At 38.8% G+C, this 22,785-nt stretch overlaps 1 protein-coding gene across 1 annotated transcript in view; it reads right to left on the reverse strand.

Annotated features, from left to right (window-relative positions):
• Window positions 1-22,785, reverse strand: part of USP24 (ubiquitin specific peptidase 24) — a 201,450-nt gene that overhangs the window by 46,407 nt on the left and 132,258 nt on the right. Inside the window, exons 33-41 of the mRNA XM_007956287.2 lie at window positions 16,406-16,501; window positions 16,058-16,286; window positions 15,161-15,320; window positions 12,381-12,536; window positions 9,445-9,515; window positions 8,447-8,607; window positions 5,230-5,291; window positions 2,011-2,202; window positions 936-1,053 (exon numbers count right to left, since the gene is read on the reverse strand). Of these exons, the coding sequence (XP_007954478.1) occupies window positions 936-1,053; window positions 2,011-2,202; window positions 5,230-5,291; window positions 8,447-8,607; window positions 9,445-9,515; window positions 12,381-12,536; window positions 15,161-15,320; window positions 16,058-16,286; window positions 16,406-16,501 (1,245 nt within the window). The remainder of the gene's footprint in view (window positions 1-935; window positions 1,054-2,010; window positions 2,203-5,229; window positions 5,292-8,446; window positions 8,608-9,444; window positions 9,516-12,380; window positions 12,537-15,160; window positions 15,321-16,057; window positions 16,287-16,405; window positions 16,502-22,785) is intronic.

Consider the following 22,785-nt stretch of genomic DNA (forward strand, 5'->3'; position numbering starts at 1 on the left):
ATATATGCTGCTTTAATAAAATCATCCCATGAAGTTAGTACCAAATCTTCCAGAAAAAGAATGGCAGCATTAGGGGTGGGAGTCACAGCCTGAAGCACACCCCAAAAGTTCTAATAAAGTTTTATTACCAAAAACAGATTTTGCTAATAAGCAACCTCAAACACAGAAATATTTATACATGTTAAGAGATCTCTAAAGATTCCCTAAAATATTATTTACTATGCTTGTCCATTTTAATTACCACTAGAATTATATTAGAATTTTTTTCACTGGTTAAAATTCCAAATCCTTGGTTTCTTTAGGATTACTCAATTAACTGTGATTGTCATGGATAAAGAACGAGTTAAGTTAGGATCCGAGCAAAAGAAATGGCAGTTTTGTAGCTGCCTCCTCTTTCTGTAGGCACTAATATAAACAGCACACAAAGAGTGTCAAAGTTACAAAGGAATCTTTCAAATTTCTACCCCAAAAAACAAAATGTGAGTCTAAAGTTACTACAGCAATAAATCTCGTGGTTTCAACGATCAGGACATAGTCACTCTCAGTAAATACAAGGTTCACGCTAAAGCACCCACTACTTTTCTCACAGAAGAAACCCTCCAGACTTTACTCAGAGCCTATTTACTTTTACTTTAGACATAATTTTTATAAGCCTGGTTTCTCTCGGAATTTGTTACTGACCACATTAAACACATTATTTATTCCTCTATTATAAGACTGGTATTTAGCATACTTGCTTACCACTTACTGTGGGCCAGGCAGATTTTATGCTAAGTCTCTTTACATGTACTTCTTTACACAGTGGATAATACAACACACACACACACACACACACACACGATGGAAGACAAACTCCAAGTTAATAAAATCTTTTTGAACTAAAGTTTCAAATTAGAATTTTTACCAAAACTGAACACAACGTGCATTTTCCATACTTTGGATGAAAGTCCTGTTGACTGATGGCGGCACTGCCAGCTGGAGAATGACTATTTAAAATAATTCTAGAAGCTCGGAAAAGGAAGTCATCTAACAATGGTTTAATGAGTGATGAACCTGGAATAGAGCATAATATTCATGTTGAGGAGGAACACTTATATTTTAATCCAAGTCTTGAACTTTCCTATCAGAGCAGCAAAGGTATCCAAGGCCACCTAATGGGAGAGCATTTAATTTACTTTAATGCTTATTTTTTGAGCAATTACTATACAGCTCTGTGGGGCAGGACATGGGGTTGGTGGATGACAGGACAAATGATAAACAAGGAAGAGTGCCTTTCTTCAAAGGCTTACAATACAGTGAAAGGAGTCAAACTACCACTGTAGAAACCTAAGTGCCAAGGACACCACAAGGCAGAATGGTTGGGGTGCATAATTAGTCCAGATAAGGGTTTCGAAACTTTTTTAAAACTTGCCTTCTCCAGACAGAAATGTTGAAAATCACTCTTTTCTCTGTATCCCCAATAGCCAAGAGACTTTGTAGAACTTAGTTTGTGCCATAAAAGTGATAGGTCAAGTTTTGATTCATTTTCTGAACTTATTTATAGTATTATATATGGTTTTACAAACTACATGTGTACCCCAGAGAGTTTTATTTGTACCCTTCTATCTGGGGGTGGCAGATGGGGACTGCCTCGCCAGATGAGAATCACCACTCAAAAGAAATAAGATACAGAACAGATTACACATTTCAAAGTACATAGCAGCAAAAAATAAACAAAACTCAGAAAAAAACAAAAACTTACTTTGAATTACAAGTTTTAGTCGGTATTAAGAAATGATCTGACCCAATTACTTTGAACACTATAAAATTCTCTGTGTGATGCTAGTGACAAAGGAAAAACACCCCTTAAATTTGTTAGCCACTGAAATTCCAGACAATCCTCTACTACCTGAAGGGTCAATTTTCTATGGAACACTCAGCATCTATCTCATTTTCCCAGATACAAACAATAGGGCAATAACAGAGAACTGAGGGAGTTCTGCCACTCGGTAAGATGAAACAATTAATTACCAAGCATTTCCTTTTCTGCCCCACAGAGAGAAAGAAGGGTCTTAATGAGTCGTAAGTGTCCTGCCAGTAAGATGTTGTCCGCTTCACTGGTCTCACATTCAGCTGTGCGATTAGGTTCAAAGTTATCCAGCCAAGTAATCTCATCTTCCAGCATGGTAGCTGGGCTGATTCTTAACTGCTCCATTTCTGACGCTAAAAAGGATTCAAAATAAATAATTAAATTATAAATAAAGAAGGATTTCCCTTTATGAAGTCAAAATCCTAAATTAAAGTATGCAAAGTCAAGCTCCTTCACGTCACAGACCTCAAAAGCACTGTCGTTAATAAATAGCAGGATACAACTGCAGGCCTGCAAGGGCTATGCAGGCTTATATGTAGTCCTTCCTTTCTTCCTTCAGAAATCACACATTTACTGAATGCCTCCTCTATGCAGGTCAGTGTGCTGTAAGCTGGGGATGTAAGATGAAGGAGAATTGCTCCTAAGATGCTCCCTGTTCAGTGGGTATTAGCAGATACCCCAGGGAACTAATCCTTCTACTAGAGAATGACGTGATAGAGGGGATATGCAGAGAGCCCACCCTGCAGCAGCGTTCCTCAACGGAGGGCAGAGTTCTGCAAAGGACAGAGGTGACAGTGAAGCAGCCAGGGTCCAGGTTTCCAAACAATGAGCTGAACTCCTGACACCTGAGAACTAGCCTGGTCTTTTGTATTAACTATTTAATTTTCTCCTTCAAACAAGGATTTCAAGTAAAATTCCATATTGACATTAGAATTGGGGAGGAGAGGAAGAGTGATTATGCACTAATTCTACTGCAGTATAGCAACAAGCAACCAGGGTCCCCATAGAGTGAGGCTATTTCAGGGTCATTCAGAGCTAGACTGGCACTGGATATGAATTCTGTCTCTCCCACTTACCCACTGTTTCCTCATTTATAAAATAGGTGCTAGCACCAACACTGTAGTTGTTGTTGTTGTTATGTGTTGTCAAGTCACTGTAGAGTGTTATATATAAAGTGCCTAGCACAGGCACCGGCATATAGCAAACACTCCCCCAAACTGGCAACCACTGTTGTTTCAAACATATTACCTGAGAAATTTTCCCCAGACACATCTCAATAAGGGATCCTGGAGCCTTCATTTACCACTCAGCAACACAATGCCTACATTAATAATTTGTTAATTCATTCTAAAGTTGCATATATTCCAGCCCTCAAGAAGCAGAACAGAATACCCTCTGTAAGCTTAAGCCAGAGAGCAAAATCTTAATGGCTGCTGTCCAACTTTTACGGAAAGCATGGTTGAGAACATGGAGTTTAGAGTAGACCGTTAGATGAACACATAGTCCACCCACTTCTCCAGATACAACAAATCCTGCATTGAGACTCAAACTACATCATCTCAGTCTCTAACAAATTGAATTTCACGGCTCAGAGCAATGTGTCCTCAGTTTTTATTGAGACATTTTTTTTTGAAACTTACGAAGATGATTGCCTTAGGGATGCTGCTGAAGCTTACCATTCACTCTAAATTTAAGTGTCCATTACATGAAGACCTTTACATGAAATTTTTCAATGAAATTTCTTTTAGACTTAAAAACCAAATAAAGTCACTGCCATTGAGTCAATTCCGGCTCACAGTGACCCTGTAAGGCAAAGCCAAACTATCCCACAGGGTTGCCAAGGCTGTAAATTTTTACAGAAGCATACTGCTTCTGTTCTCCCGCAGAGTGGCTGGTAGGTTCAAACCACCTTTTGGTGAGCAGCTTAATGCTGTAACCACGACACCACCAGAGCTCCATTTTAGACTTAACTGCTAGGAAAAAGATTTGTTTCCTTTGAGAAACAATCCTATTTCTTCCTTTAGAGAAGGATGTTGAGAACAATCAATCATATACTGTTTACTTTTCACCTTTGACTTCTGAGAATCTCACAGTCAAATTCTATGTGAGGCTTTATAGCCTACATATATGCAAAGTATACTGTTTCCTCTTGGCCTTGACATTCTTTTCCAATTAGGGTTTTTGTTAATTCTGATTTTTATTTATTTCCTATAACCTGAAGCAAATCATTTGATTTGGACAACTAACATTTAATATTTATTTGCATTATTTCAGAGTAAGTACCCGACCACTGCCATTAAGTTGATTCCGACTCATAGTGACCCTTTAGGACAGAGTAGAACTGTCCCCTAGGGTTTCCAACACTGTAAATCTTTTACAGAAGCTGACTGCCTCATGTTTCTCCTGTGAGTTTGAATCGTCAACCTTTTGGTTAATAGCTAAATGCTTTACAGAGCTCCGTAGGGTAAGTACGGATGATTAAAATCCAGGGCTCTGGCCCAGTTCTGTCAGAGCTGATTCTGCAAAATCAGAATAGGCCTAAATCTATAAAATGGTGTACTGGAATGATACCCGTAATGGGAAAAATTCTAGGTCAGAGCCTTGGAATGGGAGATGCAAAAGAAGCGTAGTAAGCCGGATACGGGATACTGGATTACTGCTGGGACTGTGGAGAGTGACACACAAAGTGGTGCCGTCGGCTGCCATCTTTGGGCAGGGGACCGTTATTTCCAACTCTGCCAATCAAGAGATTTAGTTGCTATATGATGCACACGCTGTACTTGTTTTCAAAGTGGGAGTTAAAATTTCTAACAGGGCATCAACCAGTAATTTTTCCTGTTCTGATACACCCACATTTTACAAATTTCGGTCTGTTCTGGCTTTGCTCATTGGTCATGACTGAACCAGGAAGAAATGGTTCAAAGACCTGTTAAAACCTAACACTCTAATGACAGAATTTCTTACAATATTTAAATTACCTAACAGTAAATAATTTACTGACTTAATTATCAACATGCCTCAGTATAGATTCCCTCTTTCCTTAATAATCAGTCTTTAAAACTGTCAGAACTGACTACACTAGAGAGAAAGTTCCTTCCCAAAGGTTCCATAATTAAAATATGATGTAATTAAAATATGAGCTGTTGAACAATTTTTAAAATCCATAAATCTCAGCTATATCAATGGTTGGGTATATAACAGAGGAAGAAATCACTGGTACATAGGTTTACATGCTATTTTCAATGAAATAAAATTCAACTTCATATAATAAGCATAATCTTATTTACATCTGAGATATATTAAGTCAAATTTAGAAATGTCCATTGGCCTGCTCTTATATTCCACCTGCACACAGAGATCAAAGTCAGACATTTACTTACTTGTCAGATCATCTAACAATTGGCACCTTAGATCAAAATACTCCATACACTGAGACAACAGTCTAAAAAACAGATAAATTCAGTTATTAGAAAATGGCTGATAAAAACAAAACATATTTTCCTTATAAAAACAAATTCATAAAAAAATTACTGAGAGAATTTTCCTAAAAATCAAAAAACTTTTACACACTGATTCTACTTCTATATTTTAGCAAGAAGCACATTAATGATTTTACTTCTATAGACACAGTATAGGAATAATAATGTAAAGAGAAAGAAACTTAATAATGTTATCACATTTTGCACAAACATGTCCATGGATTATAGATGTTAACACACTGATTATGTTAATCCATTCAAATGATTAACCAGTATTCAATACTACTGTATGCATGGAACTGTTCTAGGGGAAACAGTGAACAAAAGAACAGAAGAGAAAAATACAAATTAAAAAAATTACACACATATATATGTCAAGTGGTGACAAGGACTAAGAAGAAAAATAAAGCAGGCTAAGAGAAGAAAGAAGGTAAAAATATTATCTAGGATGATCAAGGAAGGGTTTTCTGCAATTATAGTTAAGCAGTTAATAGCACAGGTTGTAGAATCTGACAAAACCAAAAAACCAAATCCACTGCCGCTGAGTTGGATCTGACTTACAGTGACCCCTCCTTACATTTCTGAGGTGGTATCACTATGGAAGTAGATTGCCCAACCTTCCTTCCGAGAAGTGGCTAGTGGGTTTGAACTGCCAGCCTTCTGGTTAGCAGTCAAATGCCTTAGGCACTACACCACCAGAGCGCCTTTAGAATCTGACAGACCCTGATTTTAATCCTGACTCATTACTTAGAGGTGGTGTCCATGGACAACTTATTTCACCTCTCTCAGTTTTCTAATTTTTCAAATGCTCATGACAGTATTAGAAAGAAACTTACACACATACACATAAAAGAGGCTCAAACATGGGCTAATGATGGAGTATATAGTGAACCAAGAATTATTTTTAAAAATGGGGTAATAGTACTGCCAAATTCATGTGGCTGTTATGAGGACAAAATGGTAAATATGCACAGAATTCAGCATGGTGTGTGACATACAGTTAGCACACAGTAACTGCTATCATCATCATTTTTATTATTAAGGAAATATATATACACCAAACTTTGGTATTTAAAAAAATTAGTATTAGTCAGATAAAAACACATAAGTAAGATTCAATTTTATGTAAAATCTAACAGCTGTTAAGTCAACAGATTTCTAAACGAGACTCTTTGAAAGAGCACTCATCTAGTGCTTTCTGCTGCTTCTCCGAAGTTTAGAGTAAGCTAACATCAAATCTAATTCTTAATATTTACTCATATTAGATAATCTAATTCTTAGAACAATAACAACAAAGCTTGTTTCTCATAAAATGGCTTAAATATTTTCACTAAAGAATCATGAATCTTATAAATTAATAAAAGGATGATCTGATTTGAGAGAAACTCTAACTAGGAAAAGTCAGAAATTGAAGGTCAAAAGAAGAAGTTTCTATAGTTCTTAATTCAGATGTCTTTATTGAAAAACAATTCTCTGGCATTTTTTGTACCATTAATCAATTACTTCTCACTATCAGAACTGCACAGCCAATGTCAAATTCAGGCTAAATCTTGATGGTAAACCATAACATAATTGTAAACTGTGGCTAAATCCTTAACATTTAAGTTATTCACAGTAATCTTATTTAACAAACCAAAATTCTGACTTCTCCCTTATTTGTAAATCTGGAATGTTAAAACACAAAATACCTATATCAAAATAATATTTGTGTTGAGACTTAGATATATGGGCCACAAACCCTCATGTATCAGGAAGGGCATGAGAACATAAATATCTGTACTCATTTAATCCTGCAGCGGTAACTTGCGAATACAGATTAAAATTATAACTCAATTTAAGGAAATTTTCCAGATTATATATGTATTATCTAGAAAACACAGGTATTTAAAAAAGAAAAGTCAAGGCTTGGCGGCTTGTAAGTGAGAGGTTCTCCAAAAGCTCACTACCATCGAGTCAATTCCAACTTGTAATGACCCCATAGGACAGAGTAGAACCGCCCCATCGGGTTCCCAAGGCTGGAAATCTTGACATAAGCAGACTGCCTCATCTTTTTCTCATCAAACTGCTGGTGAGTTCAAACCTTTGAACTTTTGGTTAGCAGCCAAATGTTAAACTACTATGCCACCAGAGCTCCTACTGTTAGGAGTTTGGGGTAGCCGTAATGCCTCTTTTCCTCCAGGGCTTCAATTTATAAAACATGGACACAAGGAAAGTAGATACTGATTTCACAAATTTCTCTGGCATATTATAAGCCCCATAGTGGGGGCTCTCTGGTGAAAGCTGAGTCGAAGTGGCTTACACTTAAGGTCAAAGTGGCATCTCCTACCTCTCCTCCTGGGCTTATATCAGGGTGCCCATGCACGCAGGCTAGAAGCTCTGGTGGTATAGTGCCTAAGGCATTTGACTGCTACCCAGAAGGCTCGGAGTGGTTCCTACCGAACCACTCCTCAGAAGGAAGGTCGAGCAATCTACTTCTGTAGAGATACTGCCTTGGAAACCCAAGGAGGGGTCGCTATGAGTTGCAATAGACTCAATGGCGGTGAGTTTGATATTTTTTGGTTTATGCATGCAGGCTAGGCTGTAGAGATGAGATGGTGCAGACAGAACTGACTTACCCAATTGATTTTACAGTCTGGACCACAAGCCTTCCTATGTGGCCAGGTAACGTGTTAAAACTCAGAAAGAAATCTAGAATAGTAACCCAGCTACCTGTAGACATGGAATTATGAAGTATGCCAAGTTGAGAAAGTGATTACCAATAGGACACGGGCAGTGTGACCTTTACACAATGACCCAGCTCAAATAACTTCAGGCTCTCACCAAGCAGGTGAACTTCTCCTTCTCTTTAGGACAGATGGACGGGGTGGAGACTTGCGCTAATGGTGGTGGCAGAGGAGGGAAAAGCCTGGTAGTGTTTCTTCTAACTCTCCTATCCTGAATGGGGGTGAGAGGAATAGTAATACCCTCTTCAAGGGCATAAATAATAGAGAAATGGAAAAGAGAAATTCTTGTGTTACCTCAATAATGTACTCTGGACTTTAGGGGAACAATACACAAATCATTATTTATTCTTTCTCCCTTTCTGTATAACTTCAGCTTTTCCATCTTTATTCCATACCTCTGATTGACTCCTCTCATAATACTGGTTGGGGACCAGAGAGGCAGCTGAGCTGTGAGAATGACACCTAGGAGAAACTGATTTGGCTTCTGTACATCTGGGTAAGCAGAAGTATCTGTCTGACTGAGAGTATACAGTTGATCACAGGCAACACGGCGAATCTGAAATAACATTATTAGCATCAAAGGACATACATCAATAAACATTTAAAGAGTGCTTAAAAAAGGGTTTTTCATCAAAGTGCACACTATTTATTCATTCACATTATTGAGGGATACTTACAAAGTTTTGATAGTTTCAATTAATGGTAAAGTTTCCATTGAATAAAATAGGGTTAATTAAAAACAACTGTATTTTGGGAACTGATTTCCCACTATAATTACTTATCTAATCAGTAGGTACACAGCTTTGTTTAAACAAAAGTTAGGAAAATATGTTAAATGTTTTGGTCTTTCTTGAGGATGACCAACATGTTGCCACTTAATGCCAGCTGCCCTTGCTAGTCCTAGACACCAAACATCAGATATGTCATTTTGTTATAAACAAAAAATTATGTTTTCATAATACTAACTACATATTATGTCATTGGTCTCTTGTTAATCACAGCAGTAGTCTCGTAACTCGTGGTGCAATACGTAAGAGGTAGTAGAATGGAAGGTAGTGTAGTTTAAATGGCCACTGTGCCTTCATAGTGGTCTTAAGTACCAAAGAATGCCATGAGAGAACTAAATGCCATTCTTTCTGGATTCTCCTCAATGTCACAGCTATCCAAGAGAGCCTACAGAATAGGGCCAAAGGGATTTTTATAAAGTAATTAAAAAAGAAAATAAAACACATACAGAAACCAAAGATTATTAGTGCTTACCAGGGGTAGGAGGGAGGGGGAAAGAGGAAGCTTTTGTTTGCGGGGCACTGAGTTTACGCCAATAGTGGTGAAATATTTTGGAAAAGGATAGTAACCATGGTGACAAAACATGAAGAAAAAAAAAAATCCTTACCTCAGCACTTGGGGATCCAAGTAGAATATCGATGATAAAATCAGCAACACAAGGCAAGTTATAAAAAGATGCTAACAATAAAAACAAAGAGAATTAAGGGGAGGAAGGGGAGAATTAAGTTAGGCAACACATTTTCAAAATTTCAAAAAATCTGAAAAATTTCTTAAGCTTCACTTCAACAGAAACTCATCTTTTCTTTTACGTGGAATCAGAATTCAGGAATTTCTACAACTGTTTCCATACCTGTCGATCTACCCCATAAAAATCAAAGGTGCTCAAGAGCAGAAGCTACGTCTTAGTCATCCTTGTGTCCTCACCTTCTAGCACAATGCCTTACATATAATAGGTACAGAAGATTTATTATACTAAACAACTATCAATACTTGTGGGCTGTAAAGCATATCCTCAAATAAACTTATTAGGCACTGTAGAGTTGATTTTCAGCTCACAGCAGCCCCATGTGACAGAGCAGAACTGTCCCATAGGCTTTCCTAGGCTGTAATCTTTATGGGAGCAGATTGCCAAGTCCTTCTCCCAGTGGAGCTGCTGGGGGTTTGAATTACTAATCTTTCAATTAGCAGCTGAGTGCTTAACTGTTGCACCACTTAGGGCACCCTAGGGAAGGTATAATTTTCTCATCTTGATTCGAAAATATCTCTACACTAAACAATTTGAGGAAAACTGAACTGAGAGTAAGGTGTATGTCCAAAAGCATTTCATAATGACAATTCTCACATATAAACCTCCAAAAGTACATCTGTTCAAAGTATATAATTTTGGACACTATTTTAATATTCGATAAATGTGTAGAAAAAGCTAAATATCTCCTTCATATCTGATTTTTTATATCTTTACTCCCAGAAGATAAATGTTTCTGTACATTTTTCTCGATTATCTTTACCTCTAATTTATGTAATTAGTGTGCATGTTATACTAAATACATAATAATAACCGATTCCCCATAACAAGCAGTGTGAATCAGTAATAACAGTTAAGAGTAAAGCTCCTACTCATTGGTACAATTTTTAAAAGTAGAGTTGTTGAAACTTCATTCCTGAATACTTACTGGGGGCCTGCTACACACCAGGCCTTGCTTGGTGCTAGAGGTTTGGCAGGGAACAAGACAGACAATAGTCTCTGCCCTCATGGAGCTTACAATCTAGTTGGGGAGAGTATGATGACACTGAACATGACAAATAAGTAAACTATTTTGTATGTTATAAAGTGGTTAAGTGCAATACAGAAAAAGAAGGTAAAGGATTTGGGTAGTTCAGAGAAAAGGGAGCTCTGGCGGCATAGTGCCTAAAGCATTTGACAGCTAACCAGAAGGCTGGCAGTTCAAACACACCAGTCACTCCTCAGAAGGAAGGTTGGGCAATCTACTTCTGTAGTGATACTGCCTCGGAAACCCAAGGAGGGGTCCCTATGAGTCGGGTCTGACTTGAGGGCAATGGGGTGGTAGAGCAAAGGGAGGGTTGTAATGTTTTTATTTTACAGGTGGTCAGAATGTCAGAAAGGTGACATTTAAGTAAAGACCTATAGATGAGGAGCGAGCTGTATGGATATATGGGGAAAGAACATACCAGAAAGAGGGGTTAGCCAGTTTAAGAGCCCTGGGGTAGGAACATGCCTGCAGTGCCTGGGGAACAGCAAGGCGGCCAAAGTGGCTGAAGCACAGTTAGTGAAGGGGGGCCAAAGGAGAAAGTGAAGGTCCAGAAGTATCAAGAGGATAAGGATTATTTCAGGCCTTGTAAAAGATACAGCTTTTACTCTCTGTGGACTAAGAAGCCACTGGAATATTTTGAACAGAGAAGCAACACAAATGGACTTATATTTTAAAAGGTCCTTTCTGGTTACCGTGAAGAGCAAAAACAGGGAGATCAGTTAAGGCACTATTCCAGTAAGAGAGGATGGCAGATGAGAAGGGTAGTAACGGTGAAGGTGGCACTAAGGAGTGGAATCCTAGATACAGTTTGAAGCAAGATGTGTTGACAGATTAGAAACAGAGTGTGAAAAAAAGGAATCAAGTTGACCCCTAGGTTTTTGGTCAGAGCAATTAAAAGAATGAAGCTGCCATTAATTATGTTGGGACAATTCTTGGGTGATGTGGGCAAGATCAGTAGTTCAATTCTAGGCATGGTATGTTTGGGATGCCTGTTTGACATTCAAGTGAATGTAGATCCAAATTTTGGAGTTATCAGCATATAGGTGGAATTTAAGGCGTTGGACTGAATAAAATCAGCAAGAGAAGGAGTATACACAGAGAAGAGATGATGGCAAGAGGCTGAGCCTGGAGTGGCTCTAATGCTGAAAGAACAATTGCCAGTAATAGCCCCAGTTTGCCAAAGCAGTAACACAGATGAAAGGGCAAATCTTAAGTTTCGTAATCTTTAATATTAGTGTCATTACCAGTTTAGGACCGACATACAATTTTATCAAACTATTCTACAATTATGCTATAATTAGTGTAGTGCCTAAGGCACTTGACTGCTAACCAGAAGGCTGGCGGTTCAAATGCACCAGCCACTCCTCAGAAGGAAGGTTGGGCAATCTACTTCCGTAGTGATACCACCTTGGAAACCCAAGGAGGGGTTGCTAGGAGAGGGGTCCAACTTGACGGCACATAACAACAACAACATTCTAAAATTTACCAAGCAGTAAATTTAGGTTGTTTATTCCTAAATTAGATGCTCCAGGAAGGTAGACACATTGCCCTTGTTAACACCTGTTGTGAGACCTTGTATACAGAAGGTACTCGATAAAGATTTGTTCAGATTTAACTACTCTAGCACTAGTCTTACTGAGTCCACATGTCAACTTTCCCCTCTTTTTCACATCTATAAGTATGGCTTTATCTATGAAGAAAGGCAAATAACTTCCAACAGAAACTTAGCCTTCCCTAAGATTGACTTAGTCACAAGTAAGCCTCTGCATACCCAGCTGCTGGCTCCGAAGCTGTAGGCACGTAACCAGAAGAGACAGAGCCTCCCCAGCGATCAGCGAGTCTTTGGTGGATACAGACTGTTGTCGAACACAGATTCCTGCATGCAGGGCTACTGGTTCTCCTTCACTCCCAGAGCTGCAATTGCTTCCTGAAAATAGGCAACCACAAGTTTGCTGTGAATTCTCATGTGAAATTAAATAGTTAAGAAAATTACTGTAGTCTAAGAAATAAGAGAGATCTGATCACTTTATCTGAAAGACCAGAACATCTCTGTACTTAAAGCATGTTTGGAGGCAATCAAAATGTGTTTACAAGGCAAAACTAATTTAAGGTAATAGAAGTAAGAGTAGCATAATTTTGGGGTGAGGGGGTCCTCCTGGGGTACTGGAAATGTTCTATATCTTGCATTTTGTTCTAGATGAATTACACATACATAAAATTCTAAGAATTCTGTAAACTTAACACTTCTGCACTACATGTATGTTATGTATTTTAACAACTTATATTATCATCAAAGCATTTTTAAACACATAGATCGAACAGGAAAAAAAGCTGAGAAATAAACTGTTTATGAAAGCCTAAAAGAAAACTGGTCAAACTAAGAAAAGACTTTTCCAGGCAGAACTTCAGATGAATTTCATTAGAGCCACAATTATTTGCCTCACAACACTTTCACACTCAGCCAAGCTGAAAACCCTGCTTAGTTTGTTTTCCTCACTTACTGTGTTTTTAAAAACATTTTTTTTTTTCTATAAAAGAAGTATGATGTACATGCAGTGGCATGAACAAATCATCAGTGCAGCTTGATGAACTTTTATTTGGGCTCAATAGCAAGAGAAAAGACTCTCCTTTTTGTGACTGACAAACCTGGTTTTTTGTTGTTAGGTGCCACTGCGTCAGCTCTGGCTCATCGCAACTTATGCACAACAGAATGAAACACTAGCTGGTCCTAAGCTATCCTCACATTGAGGGTCTTCCTCTTTTTCACTGATGCTTTATTTTACCAAGCATGATATTCTTCTCCAGGGAAATGGTCCCTTCTGACAACACAACCCAAGTACGTGAGACAAAATCTGGCCATTCTTGCTTCTAAGGAGTATTCTCGTTGTACTTCTTCCAAGATAGATTTGTTCATTCTTCTGGCAGTTCATGGTATTTTCAATATTCTTCGTCAACACCACAATTCAAATGCATCAATTTGTTTTTGATCTTCCTTACTCATTGCCCAGCTTTCACATGCATATGAGGCTACTGAAAACACCATGGCTTGGGTCAGGCATAGCTGTCTTCAAAGTGACATCTTTGCTTCTTAACACTTCAAAGAGGTCTTTTGCAGCAGATTTGCCCACTGCAACACATCATTTGATTTCTTAACTGCTGCTCCCATGGGGGAGCTCTGGTAGCGTAGTGCCTAAGGCATTTGACTGCTAACCAGAAGGCTGGCGGTTCAAACCCACCAGCCACTCCTCGGAAGGAAGACTGGGCAATCTACTTCTGTAGTGATACTGCCTCAGAAATCCAAGAAGGGGTCACTATGAGTCAGATCTAACTGGATGGTAGTGAGTTTGTTTTTTTGTTGCTCCCATGGGTGTAAACTGTGGATCCAAATAAAATGAAATCCTTGACAATCCTTTCTCCATTTATCATGATGTTGCTTACTGGTCCAATTGTGAGGACTTCTGTTTTCTCAATGTTGAGGTGTAATCTATACTGACAGCCTCAGTCTTTGATCTTCATCAGTAAGTGCTTCAAGTCCTCTTCACTTTCAGCAAGCAAGGTTGTGTCATCTGAGTATCGCAGGTTGTTAATGAGTCTTCCTCCAATCTTGAGGCCAAGTTTTTCTTCATATGGTCTAGCTTCTCAGGTTATTTGCACAGCATACAGAGTGAATTAGTATGGTGAAAGATAAAACCCTGATACACACCCTCTCTGATTTTAAACCATGAAGTATCCCCTTGTTCTGTTTGAATGACTGTCTCTTGGTCTATGTATGGGTTCCTCATGAGCATGATTAAGTTGTTTTGGAATTCCCATTCTTCACAAAGTTATCCATAATTTGTTATGATCCACAAAATCAAATGCCTTGGCACAGTCAATAAAACACAGGTAAACATCTTTCCAGTATTCTTTGCTTTCAACCAAGATCCATCTGATATCAAAAATGATATCCCTCGTTCCATGGCCTCTTTTGAATCAGCTTAAATTTCTAGCAGTTCATGTCCATGTATTCTACTGCAACAGTTTTTTAAATACCTTCAGCAAAATTTACTTGCATATGATATTAATGACATTGTTTGATAATTTCTGCATTCTCTCAGATCACCTTTCTTTGGAATGGGCACAAACATGGATCTCTTCCAATCGGTTGGCCAGGTAACTGTCTTCCTAATTTCTTGGCAAAGAAGAGTAAGTGCCTCCAGCACTGCATCTGTTTGTCAGAACATCTCATTGGGCATTCCATCAATTTCTGGAGCCTTATTTTTCGCCAATTCCTTCAGTGTAGCTTGGACTTCTTCCTTCAATATCATTGATTCTTGATCTTACGCTACCTCCTGAAATGGCTGAGTGTCAACCAATTATTTCTAAAGGTACAGTAACTCTGTGCAATCAAGTTGCAATACTGAAGGATTCTATGGGCAAAACAGTGAATAATGCAGGAGCATCAAAAGAAGATAGAAGGAATGCACAGAGTCACTGACAAACGTACACATAGATAATTCTTACAAATACTTCTCACCTATGTTTTAATTACTTTCCTTATTTGATTAGTACCTGAGCTGCTGAGTCTGTTTCGAATTCCAGCAGGAAAGAGAGAATTACTCTCTTTAATTGGTTGGCTACTACCAACAAGGTCAAGGCGTCCTGCAGCTGCAGCCCATGACAATCTCATAAAACAAGCCACTGTAGAAGTGAAATCACTTACTTCCATTGTCTAAAAAAGTACGGAAAGACTGTTACAAAACAAGGCAGTACTTGAGCACATTCCACTGACATATATAATAAATAACCTTATCACTGCTCTCAATTTTGTGAGACTCTTTCCCCTTCAAGTTCGTCTAGAAGCATAGCTTTCTTCATGCTACTACACTGTTCAGACTTTTAAAGTCTCTCCCTTACCCAGAAAACAGACTCTGATCACCATTATCTGGTTGCAAATTACCTTTGATCAATTTTACTTTTCTTACTATTTTCTCTCTTCTCACAGACTACATCTTGGCCTACATGAACTACCTTATGACCTCCCCTACAAGCTCTGGTTTTGTCTAACTGTGCTCATCATACTCTCCCTTGGTGGAGTTCATAGCTTTCCTCTCTCCAACTATTTCTTCTCTCTAGATATTCAATCTTTATCTTTTCTTCAAGGCCTAGTTCAAACACCACCTCCTACTTTAAAATCACCCATGATAGTCACTGGTGAAGGTAATGATTCAACTTCCTTTGAAGGTCCACAGGATGTTTCCTTTATAGTACTCTTATATAACTTGGTACTTTCTACCTTGAATGATAGTTAATTCTGCTCTAGTGTTCTCTTTCTTAGTCACTATAAGTTCCCTGAAAGCAATATTCATGTCTTAATCCTTTTTATACCTGTGCCATTCCTGCACCACCCAGTCAGTGCCTTCTAAAATAGAAGGTACTTAAAATTTCTTGAACACACAAATCACTTACTTGTATTGCAACCCGTGCAGCAGGGATGATTTCCTCAACTCTAATAGAAGACCTATCAGACACTGACAACTGTCGGTAAGATGACTTTTCTGGGGTACCACATAAGGACATCTGCCTGCTTGTCTGACGGCTGACATTTCGGAATGGGCGAGAAGAAAGTGCTTCTATACCATCTTTGGTGAGGTCTTCATCTAATAATGTGGGCATTGTTTGTCCAACAAGTAAAAATCTTAAAACGAAGTAAAAAAGGCAGACTTATTCTAGGTCAGTTCATACTGTTTAAAACAATAGGATTTGGGAAGAAAAAAAAATCAAGTCTTGTGAGACTAATGCAATGTATTTACATACCTTGCAAGTTGCAGACAGATGGAATAAACACCTTGCCTGGTTTCATAGTCTACTTCTGATGGGATGGAATCCCTCTGCATGACATTTACAACCAAGCTTCAAAGAAAAAAAAAAGGCAAGATATTCAAGATTTCTATTCCTTTTATAGGAAATTTTTCATAAGTAATTTAATTGGTCATAAGTGTTGTCAATCAAAGTTTCTATAAGATCCTCACATAAAAATGGACCATACATATTTCCATCACAGAGCTTTTCTACGATATCTATAACTCTCCTGATCTACTTAGGACTGAACTCCTTGCTTAGCCAAAAAGACAGCCAAGACTCAGTGTTTTGGATAGTTCCCCTTCTCACTAATTAGTGAGTTCATTGAGTAACTGTTATCTTGGTAGGAGAAGAACTAAGAATTCAAAATTATGCCAAGAATTGGTGTATTCAATCAAACTTATTTCTCACCATGTCCACTACATTACTGCAAAGGCTTCCTAAATGAGCTCCCTGCTTCCATTCTTAACTTCCCCTCCTCCAAATCCATTCTTAAAAGATCAACCAGAGTGATCCTTTAAAATATAAGTCAAATCATGGCACTTCTCTGCTCAAGATACTCTAATAGCTCCCCACTTCCTACGGAGAAGAATGGCAGCCTTCACAGTAGCTTATAAGATCCTACATACTCTGATCTCTGGGATCTTGCTACCTCATGTCCCAGTGCTTTTGGTCTCATCCACTCTGCCACAACCATACTGGCTTCCTGCTGGTCTACGAACACATCAGCCATGTCTCCACTGCAGGGTGATGCATTAGTGGCTCCCTCTGGAAAGCTTCCCTCACCTTCTTTAGGTCTTGTAAAATGTCACCTCCTGAGTGAAGCTTTCCCTAATCACCCTATTAAAAATCACAATCCTCTCCACCTATCCCTTGTCCTATTTCTCTCTACAGCTCTTATTATTATCTATTTATTGCTCTGTTCCCAGTGCTTAGAACAAAGCCTGGCACATGAATTAATCGATGTACAAAAATTCCAAACCAAACCCACAGCCATCAAGTCCATTCCAACTTACAGTGACCATATAGGACACAGTAGAATTGTCCTACAAGGTTTCTAAGGCTGTAAATCTTTACAGTAGCAGATTGCCTCATTTTTCTTCTGCAGAGTGGCTGGTGGGTTTGAACTACTGACCTTTTGGTTAGCAGCTGAGTATTTAATCACTGCACCACCAGGGCTCCTGTACAAAAAATTAGCCTAAATTAAAATATTTTTATTACCGCAGCTCTGTAACTGGCTGAGTAATAGGAAATGAAGTTTCACTAAGAATACTTCCGTAGTAGTGCACAAAGAATAAAACTGTAGATATATATCAAATCTTCCACGTTGCTTGTGGATTCTTTTAGCACCCTTTTTCCATTCCTTTTATTGCTCCAAGCTCCTTACCCAACTTTTCTTCTCAAGACTTCAAAAGAGGAGTCTTTCAATTATCCTTTGCTTAAGCTTCAACTTGGTGATCATTTCTTCTTAGCCCAGAAGAAATGGCATGCCTACGCCTTTAACAAATCTGTACTGGAAGAAGTGTATCTGGAATGCTCCTTGAAAGTGAGAATGGCCAGATTTGTCTCACTTACTTTGGTCACGTAAGAAGAGACAATTCCCTGGAGAAGGGTATCATGCTTGGTAAAGTGGAAGGTCAACAAAAGAGGGGAAGGCCCTCGACAAGATGGACTGAGTGGCCACAATGATGGGCTCAGGTATAGCAGGGATCATGGAGCTGGTACAGGACGGGGCAGTGTTTCATTCTGTTGTAAATAAGGCCGCGGTTGAGTCAGAGATGGCTTGACGGCACTTAACAACAACAACATTCCTTTCTAGAGCAAATCTAGACAGGGCTAACTATCCCTTTTTGCTTTAATCATTATTCTCCTCTTCTTTATCATCTCTTTGTAGTCAGCCTTCAATGAAAATCAAGTCTTCTACAAGCTAAAATTAAAAGAAAGCAAACTTTCCCCTCAGTTTTTCTTCCTTTCAAGCTACTATCACCTTCTTTTCCTTGCTTATTTTAAAGTAGAGATTTCTACTAACTGACTCTACTTCCCTAACTTACACTATTGACCCTACTCAGCTCCAGCTGGCTTATGCCATCTTTATTTACACATCGATGCCTCCCTCAAATCTCTAATACCATTCTCCATCTCTCCTAAGAGCCATATCCAAATCATCTACTTCACATGACTCACAATGACCTCATATGCAATCAAATTGATTTCTCTTGCTTTCCTGTTTCCCCCATCTTCCAAAATGTGGTCCTATTTTCCTAATGACTTAAAATACACCATTTACTCCTTCTCCCAGGCTAGAAACCACAGGGCCATATTAGAAATATCTCTACTCAATGTCTAACTAGTCATAAAGACTTGTTTACTTTACTTTATAAATGTCATTCTGTCACTGCCCTAAATTTAAAACCTATCATCTCTTCTCTGGACCACTGTCACAGCTCTTAATAGTTCTCCCTGCTTCTATTCTCCCCATTTCTACTCATCTTCTCCATTGCTTCCAGAGTAACTGTTCTAGGTAATTCCTTGCTTAGGAATCTCCTGCTGTTCTATGGTCTACAAGACAATATTCAATTGCCTCAAAGTGAGCCTTCTTTCTACTATCTTTTACTGTAGCTTTACTATGGTTCCCAGGACAGAACATGCACCTTTTGCTGATTCTTTTGTTGATTACTTTGTTGATTCTGTCTTTTCTTCTCTCTCCCAACCACCCCACTCCTCCAGCTTTGTTGTGTTGTTAGGTGCTGTCAAGTTGGCTCTGACTCATAGTGACTCCGTACAACAGAATGAAACACTGCCTGGTCCTGTGCCAGCGTCACAATCCTTGCTATACCTTAGCCCACTGTTGCAACCACTGTGTCAGTCCATCTCGTCGAGGGCCTTCCTCTTCTTGGCTGACCCTCCACTTTACCAAGCATGGTATCTTTCTCCAGGGAATGGTCCCTTCTGACAACATGACCAAAATAGATCATATGAAGTCTGGCCATTCTCGCTTCCAAGGAACATTCTGGCTGCACTACTTCCAGGACAGGTTTGTTCATTCTTTTGGCACTCCATGGTACTTTCAGTATTCTTCACCAACACCACAACTCAAAGCATCGACTCTTCTTCATGAAACTTTGATGAACTCTTCCTTGTTCATTGTCCAGCTCTCATCATGTATAGGAGGTGAGTGAAAATACCATGGCTTGGGTTGGGCGCACCTTAGTCTTCAAGGAGACATCTTTGCTCTTTAACACTTTAAACAGGTCTTTTGCAGCACATTTGCCCAGTGCAATATGTCATCTGATGTCCTGACTGCTGCTTCCGTTGGTATTGATTGTGGAACCAAGTAATATGGAATCTTTAACAACTTCAATCTTTTCTCCATTTATTGTGATGCTGCTTATTGGTCCTGGTGAGGATTTTCATTTTCTTTATATTATGATGTAATCCATACTGCAGACTAAAGTCTTTAATCTTTAAGTGCTTCAAGACATCCTCACTTTCAGCAAGCAAAGTTGTGTTGTCTGTGTATTGCAGGTTGTTAATGAGTCTCCCTTCAATCCTGATGCCACTCCTCTTCATGTAGTACACCTTCACAGATGATTTATTCAGCATACAGATTGAATAAGTAAGGTGAAAGGATACAATTCCGATGCACTCCCCTCCTGATTTTAAACCATGCAGCATCCCCTTGTTCTGTTTAAATGACAGCCGCCTGGTCTGTGTACAGGTTCCTGAGGAGCACAATCAAGTATTCTGAAATTCCCATTCTTCTCAAGGTTATACATCATTTGTTATGATCTACACAGTCCAATGCTACTGCATAGTCAATAAAGCACAAGTAAACATCTTTCTGGTATTCTTTGCTTTCAGCCAAGATCCATTTCACATCAGCAATGATATCCCTCATTCCACGTCCTCTTGAATCCAGCTTGCAGCTCTGGAAGTTCTCTGTCAATATATTGCTGGAACCGTTTCCCCTGCCCCCAGTTATTTTATTTTATTTTTTTTAACTTAATTAATTAATTAATTAATTAATTATTTTGATTTGGGTGAAGATTTACAGAGCAAATTCACTTTCCATACAGCAGTTCACATATACTTTGTCTCATGTCATTGACCACAGTTTACCACAACACAACAGCTCCCTTCCCACTCCCCATAGTTACCTCTTCCCAGTATCCATCCCTCCATACTCTCCTGCCCCCTGAGCTGTCTCCCTGTGCATAAGCAGCTCTTCCTTCTCCCATGATTGTTCTCTCCAGGACGTGTGTCTACTTGAGGTAAATGTTTAACTCACATGCCTGTACTTTGTTTGGCTGGAAACCACAGGTGTGGGTTCAATTCCAGACCTGAAGGGCAGCTCGGGGCCACAGTCTCAGTGGTTCCACCAGGCTCCATTGGACCAGCAAACTTGGTCCCCACCTTTTTTTTTTTTTTTTGTCTCCAAATGATTTTGAGTTTTGTTCCACATTGTTTTCCCTCTCTATCCAGGATCTCCTACATCCCTTCCAAGTGGATGGCAGTGGTAGCTGGGCACCATCTTCTTCTGGTCTCATAGTTGTATAGGTTGCAGATCGGATGGTGTACCAGTCTCTAGGACTGATTGTTTCCATTAATTTTGGTTTTCTTCTTTCTTCTTGATGAGGAGAGACCATCATTGCAACTAGATGGCAGCTTGCTGCAACCGTTTTTGAATTATCTTCAGGAAGATTTTACCTGTGTATGATATTAGTGATATTATTCAATAATTTCCACATTCTGTGAGACCACCTTTATTTGGAATGGGTACAAAGATGGATTTTTTCCAGTTGGCCAGATAGCTGTCTTTCAAATTTCTTGGAATAGACAAGGGAGTGCCTCCAGCACTCCATCAATTCCTGGAGTCTTGTCCTTTGCTGATTCCTTCAGTGAAGCTTCAATTTCTTCCTTCAATATCATTGGTTCTTGAACATATACCACCTCCTGAAATGGATGAAGATCAACCAGTTCTTTTTGGTATAGTGACTCTGTGTATTCCTTCCACCTTCTTTTGCTGTTTCCTGCATCATTCAATATTTTGCCCATAGAATCTTTCAGTATTGCAACTCAAGGCTTAATTTTTTTCTTCAGTTCTTTCAACTTTAGAAATGCCAAGCGTGTTCTTCCCTCTGGTTTTTGCACATTTCTAAGTCTTTGCACATTTCATTATAATAATTGACTGTCTTCTTGAGTTGTACTTTGAAATCTTCTGTTCAGCTCTTTTATCTTGTCATTTCTTCCATTTGCTTTAACTACTCTCTTTTCAAGGGCAAGTTTCAGAGTCTCTTCTGACATCCATTTTGGTCCTTTCTTCCTTTCCTATCTTTTTAATGAACTTTTGGTTTCTTTATGGATGATGTTCTTGATGTCATCCCACAATTCTTCTGGTTTTTGGTCATTGGTGTTCAGCACATCAAATCTATTCTTTAGATGGTCTCTGAATTTAGGAAGAGTATAGTCAAGGGCATATTTTGGCTCTCGTGAACTTCTTTAATTGTCTTCAGCTTCAACTTGAACTTGCATATGAGCAACTGATGGTCTGTTCCACAGTCAGCTCCTGACCTTGTTTTGGCTGAAGATATTGAGCTCCACTGCCTCTTGCCACAGATGTAGTCAATCTGACTCCTGTGTACTCCATCTGGTGAAGTTCACTTGTATAGCCATCATTTGTGTTGTTGAAAAAAGGTATTTGCAACAAATAAGTTGCTGCTCTTTCAAAATTCTATCATGTGATCTCCAGTGTCACTTCTATCACCAAGTCCGTTATTTTCCAACTACTGGTGATTCTTCTTGTTTCCAACTTTTGCATTCCAATCACCAGAGATAATCAACAAATCTTGATTGCATATTTGGTCAATTTCAGACTGCAGAAGTTGGTAAAAATCTTCAATTTCCTCTCTTCGGCTTTGGTGGTTGGTGTGTAAATTTGAATAATAGTAGCATTAACTGGTCTTCCTTGAAGGCATATGGATATTATCCTATCACTGACAGAATTGTACTTCAGGACAGATCTTGAGACAATCTTTGTGACAATGAATGCCACACCATTCCTCTTCAATTTGTCATTCCCAGCGTAGTAGATAATAAAGTTGTCTGATTCAAAATGGCCAAAACCAGTCCATTTCAGTTCACTAATACCTTTGGTATCGATCTTTATGCGTTCCATTTCATTTTTGACAACTTCTTAGATTCATACTTCGTACATTCCATGTTCCTTTTGTTAATGGATGTTTACAGCTGTTTCTTCTTATTTTGAGTCATGCCACATCAGCAAATGGAGGTCCAGAAAACTTTACTCCATCCACATCATTAAGGTTGGCTCTACT

Source organism: Orycteropus afer, unplaced genomic scaffold (genome assembly GCF_000298275.1).
Source record: "Orycteropus afer afer isolate SDZICR_OR568_19922 unplaced genomic scaffold, OryAfe1.0 scaffold00600, whole genome shotgun sequence".
Classification (NCBI taxonomy): Eukaryota; Metazoa; Chordata; class Mammalia; order Tubulidentata; family Orycteropodidae; genus Orycteropus; species Orycteropus afer.